This window comes from Actinia tenebrosa, unplaced genomic scaffold (genome assembly GCF_029948245.1).
Source record: "Actinia tenebrosa isolate PJP-AT-01 unplaced genomic scaffold, QUT_ActTen_1.0 PGA_scaffold4__44_contigs__length_22323623, whole genome shotgun sequence".
Lineage (NCBI taxonomy): Eukaryota > Metazoa > Cnidaria > Anthozoa > Actiniaria > Actiniidae > Actinia > Actinia tenebrosa.
In genome coordinates, this window is record NW_028292581.1 from 19,512,768 (window position 1) to 19,525,134 (window position 12,367).

The 12,367-nt window shown below is 40.4% G+C and overlaps 1 protein-coding gene across 1 annotated transcript in view; it reads left to right on the top strand.

The window, feature by feature from the left end:
* LOC116305204 (putative ATP-dependent RNA helicase DDX46) overlaps nucleotides 1-12,180 on the top strand; it is a 29,289-nt gene extending 17,109 nt beyond the window's left edge. Inside the window, exons 26-39 of the mRNA XM_031715059.2 lie at nucleotides 411-473; nucleotides 1,524-1,545; nucleotides 2,165-2,242; nucleotides 3,751-3,793; nucleotides 4,467-4,528; nucleotides 5,554-5,613; nucleotides 6,074-6,170; nucleotides 6,765-6,829; nucleotides 6,919-6,984; nucleotides 7,710-7,883; nucleotides 8,358-8,427; nucleotides 9,149-9,196; nucleotides 9,683-9,756; nucleotides 10,206-12,180. Of these exons, the coding sequence (XP_031570919.1) occupies nucleotides 411-473; nucleotides 1,524-1,545; nucleotides 2,165-2,242; nucleotides 3,751-3,793; nucleotides 4,467-4,528; nucleotides 5,554-5,613; nucleotides 6,074-6,170; nucleotides 6,765-6,829; nucleotides 6,919-6,984; nucleotides 7,710-7,883; nucleotides 8,358-8,427; nucleotides 9,149-9,196; nucleotides 9,683-9,756; nucleotides 10,206-10,253 (970 nt within the window). The 3' untranslated portion in view covers nucleotides 10,254-12,180. The remainder of the gene's footprint in view (nucleotides 1-410; nucleotides 474-1,523; nucleotides 1,546-2,164; nucleotides 2,243-3,750; nucleotides 3,794-4,466; nucleotides 4,529-5,553; nucleotides 5,614-6,073; nucleotides 6,171-6,764; nucleotides 6,830-6,918; nucleotides 6,985-7,709; nucleotides 7,884-8,357; nucleotides 8,428-9,148; nucleotides 9,197-9,682; nucleotides 9,757-10,205) is intronic.
* Nucleotides 12,181-12,367: the final 187 nt, after the last annotated feature.

The window sequence follows — 12,367 nt, forward strand, 5'->3', positions numbered from 1 at the left end:
GTGCTTGGATAGTCTATAAAGATGAGAATTATCTTTCTTTATGTTGCTAGCGAAAAATTCGCGCAACCTCGGAAAGGCCAATAGAACCCTTGCATGTGACGTCAAAGCAGCTCCATCTGGGGGACAAAACAAAAGTATTCCAATCTCCTGAGAATTGGAACATATTGTTTTGTCCCCCAGATTGAGCTGCATTCCAAGGTGCTGCAACGAGTCTATTGATGGTTGCAAGCATTCCCAAGAGAGTCAAAAGACAAAAACATGGCGGCCATTGTGGTGCCGTCAACGATGGATGCTAATGAGAAATCTTTTGTTAAATGGCACAAACATGGCCGCGATAACGTAACGAAGAATAACAATAATTGAAGAATAACAATTGTACATTCAACTTTTGTCATATTTTTTTCTACCAGACGAACAGGACGTGCCGGTAACAAAGGGACGTCATACACTTTTATCACCCCTGAACAAGGAAGGTAATAACAGACACCTGTTAGTTCATCTTATTAATTTGTACTGTCTGAAAAACCTTAAGGAGATGGGAAGGGTTTAGTAAATTAGATGAGTGAATTTTTGCTCAATACAAATTTTATTGACATGCTGATCTAAGTCAGGGCATAGCTAACTCACAGATCGAACCCTGAAACAACCTCTGGGCTGATCTAAGTCAGGGCATAGCTAACTCACAGATAGAACCCTGAAACAACCTCTGGGCTGATCTAAGTCAGGGCATGGCTAACTCACAGATTGAACCCTGAAACAACCTCTGGGCTGATCTATGTCAGGGCACCTAACTCACAGATCGAACCCTGAAACAACCTCTGGGCTGATCTAAGTCAGGGCACGGCTAACTCACAGATAGAACCCTGAAACAACCTCTGGGCTGATCTAAGTCAGGGCATGGCTAACTCACAGATCGAACCCTGAAACAACCTCTGGGCTGATCTAAGTCAGGGCACGGCTAACTCACAGATAGAACCCTCAAACAACCTATGGGCTGATCTAAGTCAGGGCATGGCTAACTCACAGATAGCACCCTGAAACAACCTCTGGGCTGATCTAAGTCAGGGCATGGCTAACTCACAGATAGCACTCTGAAACAACCTCTGGGCTGATCTAAGTCAGGGCATGGCTAACTCACAGATCGAACCCTGAAACAACCTCTGGGCTGATCTATGTCAGGGCATGGCTAACTCACAGATTGAACCCTGAAACAACCTCTGGGCTGATCTAAGTCAGGGCACGGCTAACTCACAGATAGAACCCTGAAACAACCTCTGGGCTGATCTAAGTCAGGGCATGGCTAACTCACAGATCAAACCCTAGCAAAAGCAATATGTCAATTTCTATGCTACACTTCTATAAACGCATTTCGTGTGCTTTATATCTTTTGTTGTGAACTAATGACTGGTTGACCTTGTCTTCGTGCGCTTGTATGTCAGCCATTATGAGAACGGTGCTTATGTTTAAATACATTGTTGTTTTGACTCATTGACATTCATTTATCATTCATGTCTTTTTTTCAGATTTGCTATTGAAATTGTAAAGGTATGTACTTGTTCTTCTGATTATTCATTGGTTTAGACATTATTCCTTTGAGTTTTCTTCAAGATTCGGAAAACAGCTTTTGTAGGAATATTACACAACTCAGTACTGATTTTCTGAACATTGATCGTCTCAGACTGAGTCTTTATATAATGCGGCTATTTATAAATTATTATTTCTTGATCTTCAATCATTGGTTAGCATCATTTTTCCTTTTTTTCCTTTTTTCCCTTTTCGTTTCTTTATTGTAATTAAACTGTTAGTTTTTCATTTATTTATCTTCTTTAATTATTTATCGGTAAATCTTCAAATATTTATTTAATGTAATATATCGCCTCTCGCCTAGATTAGTTTAGTGCTATTTGCGAGAGGGTGATAAATTGTGTAAATATAGACATTCTTTTGTAAAATAAACTAGGAACTTGAAACATTAATTTTGTTTACTTTTCCACGATTAATAATCCTCCGTTTTTACTTCACATATGTACAATTATTACCGCATTATACTTCTTCTACTGCCATTGTTTCTCTTTCTAGTGTATATTCAATGATTTATTCTGGTATTTATCCAATGATAAAGAGGCGATTGTAATCTTATTGAATAACTTTATTAAATTTACAGGCGCTTGAAAATTCTGAAGTTCTTGTCCCTGATGAACTCAGAAACCTTGCCAATGAATACATTGAGACCCAACAAGCTGTAAGTAAAAACTGGACTGATCTGATTGTCAAGGTCTCTCTTTCTGCTATCTGTGCCACTACTCCACATCACATCACATCACAACACAATGCATCACACCACACCACAACTCACCGTAACATAACGTAATACGACACGACGCATTGCAAAACAATAACAATAAAACAGAAGTCCATAATTCGATCCTCAGGAACTCCACGTCTGTTTCGACTTCTCTCTGTTCTGTGTAGCTTTAATTAGCTTTAAATACCCGTAAAAAGGAGCACTGATAGTAAGAGGGGGTAGAGGGCGCACCTTCGAGCGCATTAAACATGAGCCCTTGGCTCGGGAGAATTGGGCAACCACTCCCCGCGTTATCGAAGTAAAAAAAATTACTACCTTTACCTTTTTACCACAACTCGACGCAACACAACACAACGCAACACAACACAGCATAACACAAGAGAACCACCACCCCACCACATTAATCCACACCTCCCCCAACATCTCCACACCATCTCACTACAACACTCACAAAACAAGACACACCTTACCACAGCACCCTTACTGCATCACACCAAACCACTCCACCTCAGCGATTACACCCCACGACACCTCACTGCATCACACCACACCTCACTGCATCACACCACACCTCACTGCATCATACCACACCTCACTGCATCACACCACACCTCACTGAATCACACCTCACTGCATCACACCACACCTCACTGAATCACACCACACCTCACTGCATCACACCACACCTCACTGCATCACACCACACCTCACTGCATCACACCACACTTCACTGCATCACACCACACCTCACTGCATCATACCACACCTCACTGCATCATACCACACCTCACTGCATCACACCACACCTCACTGCATCATACCACACCTCACTGCATCATACCACACCTCACTGCATCACACCACACCTCACTGCATCACACCACACCTCACTGCATCATACCACACCTCACTGCATCATACCACACCTCACTGCATCATACTACACCTCACTGCATCACACCACACCTCACTGCATCATACCACACCTCCCTGCATCACACCACACCTCACTGCATCACACCACACCTCACTGCATCACACCACACCTCACTGCATCACACCACACCTCACTGCATCATACCACACCTCACTGCATCACACCACATTTCACTGCATCACACCACACCTCACTGCATCACACCACACCTCACTGAATCACACCAGACAACTCCTCCTCGCACCACCCCCCAACACACTAAACCCAACGATCACGCCCCACCACACAACACCTCACCGCATCACATGCACCACACCATACCTCACTCCATCACACCACACCACACTGAATCACACCAAACCGCACCACCTCACACCACACCCCAGCACACTAAACCCAGCGATCACAACCCACCTCAACCGTCCCTTTTTCTAATCACGTCTCAGTGATAGCCGGTCACTCATATCCCTTATTCATTACCCACTCTAACAAAAAATTGTTCGTATAGGAAGGAAAACAGATCACTAAAACAAGTGGATTTTCAGGAAAAGGTGAGTTCCATTGCAGATTTGAACAGACTGATAGATATTGAGACTTAAACTTACTGAGTGAAACGGTTAAGGAGAGGCACTACTGCTCGCTCAATTAACATTAAAATTTGGATGAATAGAGATGGTGGAGCTAGGTTAATATACCCAGTTAATATACCGTAGCCACCGGTAAGGTTGGTCCGGTTTCAACCGAACCAACTTTCGGGGGAGAATTTTTTTTTTAATTAAAAAAAGAAAAAAAGAGAAAAATCATTGAAAAAAAGATTTTAAAAAATGATTAGAAGAAAAATGAAAGTGATATCGATGTCATTAATTCGCAACATTCAAATGAATACATCCTAAAGAACGAGTCAAGAAAAAATACTTTTGCAACATTCAAAATCTGAGTACTTTAGGATGGGTTTAAAAAGATATTAAGTGTAGGAGGCTTTCACTATACTTTCCCTTGCTCCTCTCCACCTACCCCCTACCCCTACCCCCCTACCCCTCTCCTGAAAACCGGACCAATCAAAAGTTTTTGGCTACGGCCCTGATGCCGGGTCCCATCCTTGGCTCAGTTCCCCATTGGAAAAAGTACAGATACGCGCTAGAATTTACCCAGAAAAAGGAATTATCTTGCCAACGTTGAACTATGTTCACATCCTTACCAAAGTGTCCTTGTGTTTCACCTCAGGTTTTAAATTTAACGAAGAAGAAGTCAACAAAGTCAATGAGGCCAAGAAGATACAAAAATGGGTGAGGACATGTTGATGTTTCTTAGCAGGGCTTAAAATAACGGCCGGAACTAGGAATTGTCCGGTCAATTCTTTGCCTTACTGGTCATTTAACCGCCACCCGGTTAGCTCAGTTGGTAAGAGCGTCGGTCTGTTGTGCGGAAGGTCGTGGTTCAAGCCTCGGCTTGACCAACACTCAGGGTCTTAAAATAACTGGGGAGAAGGTGCTGCCTTTGTAATTACATCTGCAAATGGTTAGACCTTCACGTGGCTCGGATGATCACGTGAATGGCGGTCTCGTCCCTAATTAACTAGAGACGTTAATAGAGGACCACAAGTTTATCAGTTGAATTACTGTCCAGCTTGTTATCCTCTATAAACAAAGTTAACTATTATTATTATTTTGACCATTAACGTTTAGTTCGAAATGCGATAAGACTAAGCTAAAACTAAATTTGCCTGTGATCATGAATGGCGACTTATCAGCCGTTATTATAAGTCCAGCTTGATGATACCCTTTGGTCATGATACTGTATATCTCTTGACCTTGGACGTAATGTTTTCCAATTTCAAACCATCTGCCATCCTCTTGAGAATAAGATTCTTTGTTTGAGTTGTATCAATATTCTTGTTTTTTCTCGTGCTCATGTGCAACTGTTAAACAAAGAAATAATACTCTAGGGAATGACACGTGGTCTAAAAGCCTAAGGTAATCTTAAGAAAATCATAAGAAACTATTGACAAAACAAAGATGACGAAAAATATATAGAGTTTTTAGTGTTTGTCTATCTTTTATGGGTGAAGGTGATCGACGTGCCGTCTTAATTCATTTTTCGTTGTATTCTCTCGTGGTAAGCTGTTAATGTCAATCGACGTCAGTACTGTAACAAAGCTTTATTTGCTCCCTGGACGCCCCATAATGCCTTGCGATCCAAGATGGCCGCCATATCGTCAAAGAAGTCTATTGTTATCGTGGCGATAACGATGGCTATTGCATGTCATTTATAAGGAATCTTAATGATGACACGTGTTTCGAATCTTATCCAGGCTCTAGGACTACAAGACTCAGATGATGAGGCAGAAGCTGCAGAGAAAGAAGTAGAAGAGGTAACAATTATATCGTTTATTGTAAAGTATTTATACTTGGACTTCAGTAGATTAGCCTAGTGATGGTCTTTGAGGAAAGGGAGAGGATATCGCTTAATGAAACGAGGGCCTAGTGCAAAAGAAATAGGGGCAATAAGACAGGGGATTGGTATTGTGCAGGGAGACAGAGGGGAATGGTCAGGAGACGGGAAGGGAGCAGCAGTTATCAAGAGTGTATGGTCATAGAGTCAGTGAAACTGAAGCGCTTGAGGTTTGACAAGGGGGTTGGGTAGTGGGGAACAAGAACAGAGGAAAACAGTGGACAGTGGTTAATTGTAAGTCAGGCGAAGGGGAACGCCAGTTAGGAGTACGGGGTCAAAGGGTCAGTAAAAAGCGTTTGAGGAGAAAGGTAATAAAACAAGGACGCCACCCTATGTCGTTAATTTCTACCTTTCAATTGCTATAATTCCTTTCTTTACAGATTGATAAGCGACTTGACGCTGTATTCAGCAAGAAACCTCACATCAAGAAGGTGGTGCCTGCTGTTAGTGAAGCAGTGATTAAAGGAGAACAGAAAGGTAAAACAGATTCTAAAAAAAATACTCTGTTATTTTATAACAATAAGAAGGTTCACTTTTGTCCGAGCCAAAGAAGATAGGCGATAGGTCATTCCATGCAACACTGACCTACGGGGGATGTCTAAGATACGAAAATATATGAGACTAGTATGAGAAAAAGGGAAGCACCTTTGCCTCGCCCCTGCTACCTCACCCCTTCCGAAGGATCGAACTTATGACTACACCAGTTTAACAACAAGAACAACAATTTATTTTTATTACCCTAAGATACATAATTTACAATTTATATGTATATATAAGTCCGACTGCAAAAAGGCAAATGTTACTCAATAACTATGAAGCTAATCGTGCTGAGCAGCAAAACTAGGATATTTAATTACATATATATTATGTATATTCATTCATTCATCCATCCATCCATCCATCCATCCATCCATCCATCCATCCATCCATCCATCCATCCATCCATCCATCCATCCATCCATCCATCCATTCATTCATTCATTCATTCCCATTCATTCTTTCATTCATTCATTTATTCCCATTCATTCATTTCCATTCATTCATTCATTTATTTTTCACTTTCATTTTCAGCAAAATTAAACCTCGCTGCGAGTATCGCTGCTAAAATCAACCAGAAGATCAGTGCTGGCACCAATGTATGTAACAATGTCCTGCAAGATTTTTCCAATGTTCAATATAGTCACTTCAAAGTTTAATCGCGTCGTTTTCCCGCTTTTGATTGCAGACTTTAGATCCCACACAGCAAGCAGCTAGTCAGATCATCAAGGGTGGAACTGTTACTGCACTAACGGTACGTTATCAGAATTATCTGGTTTTCTTGGTTTTCACATAATTCATTATTTCGAAAGCGTAAATTCGCATTATCATGAAATAAAAGTTTCATAATCTTGCAAAGCAGTCAAAACTACATATTCTAGCCAAATTTTGAGGCTGTAAAGCATTTCGTTGCGGAACTAGAGGCGAGTAAACATGACGCAATTGTTGGTTAACATGTATGGAGCGGCTATCTTGGCGTTCCAAGTTGGTACACCATCATGGCGGACGAAATTTCAAAAGCTTAAAATGATGGAATATTTAATATTTTTGACTATATTTCACTTAAATATACTTTAAATAGATATTTAAAACGTGTCTTAGGGAAAATCTTTCAACTAGAGTAAATTATTTTACTATTTTGATGCTTGAGAAATGCGTTTATACCATCAATAGTTTAGATTTTGATGTTTTGACGTGAAAACAGGCAATTACAATTATATTGATACATAGAGGTTATTACACTGCTAGTTGTGTATTACAGCCGGATAATTTTACGAGTGAAAGCAGCCGTATATTTTTTGAGCCCCACAATAAATAGTTTATTGTACGAAACAAAAAAACTGAGAAAGAGTGCCTGAAAAACAACCATTTTTATTGTAAACAAGAAAGCTAAAAAGTCGCGAGCTCAAACCAATGACGTGAGCCGCACAAAGGAAAAGTTGAAAATTTAATGTAAAAAATTTGATGATATCTCCACAGGGTCTTGATCTGGCAAAACAACTGGCGGAGAAGATTCACAGCAAATTGAACTACGAAGGACCACAAGAAGAACCAAAAGAACAAGATCAGAAAGAAGTAGAGGCTGAACGATATGAAGACGAGGTGGAAATAAACGAATTCCCTCAAACTGCTCGATGGAAAATTACTTCTAAGGTAATGGTTTGCGTCGGCGGAGGGGTCTAAGAGGGAGCAAAAAATCTTCTCTTCTTTTCTCTTCTCTTCTCTTCCCTTCCCTTTCCTTCCCTTCCCTTCCCTTCCCTTCCTTCTCTTCTCTTCTCTTCTCTTCTCTTCTCTTCTCTTCTCTTCTCTTCTCTTCTCTTCTTTAAAAAAGATGTATTTTCTCAAACATCTCTTACAAAAAGTAAAAAGATTGAGAAGTTGATTTTTGCGGAGGGAGGAAAAACGGAGAACCTGGAGAAAAACCCTCGAAGCACAGGAGAGAACCAATAAACAACTCTACTCACATACGTCAACGAGCTTGTCGGGACTCGAACCCAGACCGCATTTGCGAGAGGGGAGCTCTCAACGCTACTTCCCAATCTCTATATATTATACGTCATCATCATTTTATTTTGCCCCCATAAAAGTATAGTCCATTCTCAATGCTTGCGCTTGTTTTATTTGTAGGATACTATCATGGCTATCACAGAGTATTCTGAATGTGCTGTTACCGTCAGAGGAACATACTTCCCTCCAGGTTAGCCAATCACAATCGAGCCAATCGAATTTGTCAACTAATCAGATTACGGAACGAAAACAATAGAATTCAAGTTCCATGTATTGAAAGTATTTAAAAGCTATTCAAGGAGAGGAAATGATGAAAGAGAAAGAAGAATAAAAGTATATTAACATAAATAAATAAATAAATAAATAAATAAAGAAAATAAACTCGTTTGTTCACGGTTAGAGTAGAACGACAGTGAATCACTGCTACAAAGATATGGCCGGACAAGAAATACCTTTCCCTCAGTCATAGTATTTCCTCAACTCTACTAAGTATATTTAGGCCCCGTCCACACGTATCCGCAAATGTTTGTGTCCGCAATTTTTATTTTGCGGTTACGTGTTGCGTCCACACGTGTCCGCAAATTTTTGTGTCCGTATCCGGAAATTTTACGAAACGGATGCGTGTGGACGGTGAAAACGATTCGAATACGCTGCGTGTGGATGCAAACATTTTCGTATCCGCAAAAAATAATTTGCGGATACAAAAGTTTCCGGATACGTGTGGCAAACTAGACCCCCCCCCCCCCCCTCTCTCTCTCTTTCTCTCTCTCGCTCTCTCTCTCTTGCAAAAGATAAATCGTCCAGTTCAGTACACACTTGTTTCACCATAGAACTCTAGAAAAATTTAATAGAGCGCTTGAGAATAAATTTTGAATGAGAATCGTTTTTAAAACTTGTATGGTTATTTTCAGGCAAAGAACCCAAGGAAGGAGAACGAAAGATTTATCTGTATATCGAAGGTGAGTTATATTACTGTTATTAGAGGTCTTTTGGTATCAAGGATATGTTTTGCCTTATGGACAGGGAAACCCCACAGAGCAGAACTCCACTGTTAATCTCTCTATCAACGATAACGAGATGAAAAAAGGAAGAGAAAAGGATGGAGAAAAGAAAAAAATAAAAGGAGGGAAGGAAGGAAGAAAGGAAAAGAGAAAAAAGAGAAAGGAACTGAAGAGAGAGAAAGAGAGAAGAAGGAAGGGAAGGATGCATACAGCACTCAACTCACATGTTGATCTTTACAAAGGGAGGAAATCAGAGAACCCGGAGAAAACCCTCGTAGCATACGAGAGAACAACACATCAAACAAACTCAATTCACATGTGGCGACCGCAGGGCTCGAACCAGCGACCCAACCCGTTGGACTCACAGCGGTGAAAGACTACGCGTTAACAGCGTACGTCACCCATGCTACCCTACGCTTACAAAGTTAACGATTATTGTTTCAGGTCCGTCTGAACGTGCTATTCAACTCGCTAAAGTGGAGATCAAACGGATTGTTAAAGAAGAACTCGTACGATTGGTAAGTAACGACCTAATATTATGCATCGTTTCTTAAAGAGTAGACACGAAATACGTCACGGCAACGTAAGCCATTCACAAAACCCTTGCCTGGATACCAGGATGCACCACTGTCACGGTCACGGCAGGTCTATACATTCACGGGTAGTGTGCGCGGGTAGTTTTCTCCACAGACATTAGCTTCTAAAATACACCTAAAACATCTGCCCTTTTTGCAAGAGTACCGGAAGGGTGTGGTTGGACACCCTCAAAGATATTTAAAAATGCTAAAATTCTAAATTTCAATTTTAGCGCCCTAAAAGATACCAAATCCCTGATTTTTACGCAAATTTGTTTACCCCGGATCCCCACCCCCCTCTTCCGGGAATGAGAGCCATATATTATTCATGTATACTTCCTAATATCCTATGATATTGATTTAATAATATTATTTTGTTTGTCATTTTAAAGGGAACATTTCGTGGACCCCAACAGACTGGAAGATACAAAGTTGTCTAGAGTCGTCACTATGGCGGGGCCACACCATGCATGCCTCTACTGCGTGCTTTTATCTCAAAGTTTTTTTTCTTTCCTTTCATCTTCTCTGCACCTGTCGGGTATTTGAATTTTAATTCATGAACTCACACCTGCGAAACCAGAAATAGAAACAAGGTTTTTCCGTTCGAGTTTACCTTTTTATATTTAGCTTCGTATGCAACTTGACCATTTCAGATCACTTGACATTCCCTTGAGAATTGTTCTTTTATGACGAACATGTTTAAGTATTTACACATGAAAGAATAAACTCCCAAGAGTGGCATCACATGGTCTGAAATGTGCACAACAAACAACGAAGCTAAAAAGATCTAATGTTTCCCCATTTCAGACCACGTGTCATTCCCAAGAATAGAATTTCTTTATTTATAACGGTTGCGCATGATAAGACACGTGAATATCGATACAACTCAAACAAAGAATCTTATTCTCAAGAGAATGACACGTGGTCTGAAATGGGATAAAAATACGCCCAAGACAAAATGATGGTCTATGAAAGGAACGGAAGGCTTGATATTTTGATTAAAAATATTGTGAAAATGACGTAACCTAAGAAATCTCTTCATGCGATACTTTCCTTATTAGTTGTCTATTGTTATTCTTCTATCTACGACACTCAAAGTTTTAACAATCCGCACTCCTCCACATTCTTGATAGCTCACAACCATTAATGAAGTCGAAAAGGCGTGTCTGGTATTTGTTGTGCTTGCGTTCTAAGGCCTAGGGCAAACGTCGAACTTTCCATGCAACGAACTTAATTACTTCAAAGAATGCCTCCTCATCATCACCAGATATCCATTGTTTTTAATGAGTTCGGTGCATGGAAAGTTCGACGTTTGCACTAGGCCTAAGTGTCGCATCCATTTTCATAATGAACTACTTCAACGATTCGGCGGCCATCTTGAACCGCAAGGCATCATGGGTCATCCAGGGGGCAAAACAAAGCGAAGATGCTGAAATGATGACTCCACGTTATTTGAGGAATTTCCTCAGCTGTGGAACTGTTCACTAATATTAATTGATCTCTTTTGAAATTGTCTTGTTGTGAACCGTCAAAGTGTAAACTCTAAGCCATTATTTGTTACAAAGCTTTAGTAATTTGCCCTGTGGATGATGTCTCATGATGCCTTGCGTTTCAAGATGGCCGCCGCATCGTCGATGTAGTCCATTACGCGACCAACATCCAGTCCCAAATAATTCTAACTCAGACCATCGAAAATTTGAAGCCCAAAACCCAGACATCTCGAATTATACAGCTATTTCAAAAAAGATTGTCGAAGGTTTATGATGTCGCATACCAAAAATATGCCGAGAAAATGTGCAGACAAAGTTTGGGAAATTTCATATTGTAACCTTTCGCTGATGGCATTCAGCTATAGTGTGTTACGGGCCTGGTATGCAGCATGCAACGAAACCTTCACCAGCAATGTTTTGGAATAGCGGTAAAATAATATTGCTATTTAATATCTGTTGGATCACTCAACTTTTCCTTCTGTTTGATGGATATAGTGTTTGAACTCTACTCTAGTTAGTATAGTACTTCACGGTTGAGAGAGAGTATACAAAAATGTACTAAGGGGTGGACAATTAGATAATTGAGGGGGGTGGAGGTTGCAGGAATTTATGTTGCACGCATTTATGTGTGTGTGTGTTTGTGTTTGCTCGTTATTTCTTTACTGAAAGGAGAGGTTGGTTGGGTTTTTTCTTTTTCATGGGTAAAGTGCTCGATTTTTTGGGGGGGATTTTCGCAACCACCTCCTTAATTATATAATGTTCCATCCCTTGTTAATATTGTGGTTGAATCCAAAGCAAAACTGAGATTAGGTCTCCCTGGAGTACACGAGAATAGAAACTATTGCTGTGATCTTTTAATTAAAAATGTTTTTATGCAGTCGAAGGGCCCTTTATGTGAACTCCTCTCTTTAGGCCCCGTCCACACGTATCCGGAAATTTTTGTATCCGCAATTTTTTTTTTTTTGCGGATACGGGTTGCGTCCACACGTGTCCGCAAATTTTTGTATCCGTATCCGCAAATTTTACAAAAACGGATACGTGTGGACGGTGAAAACGATTCGAAT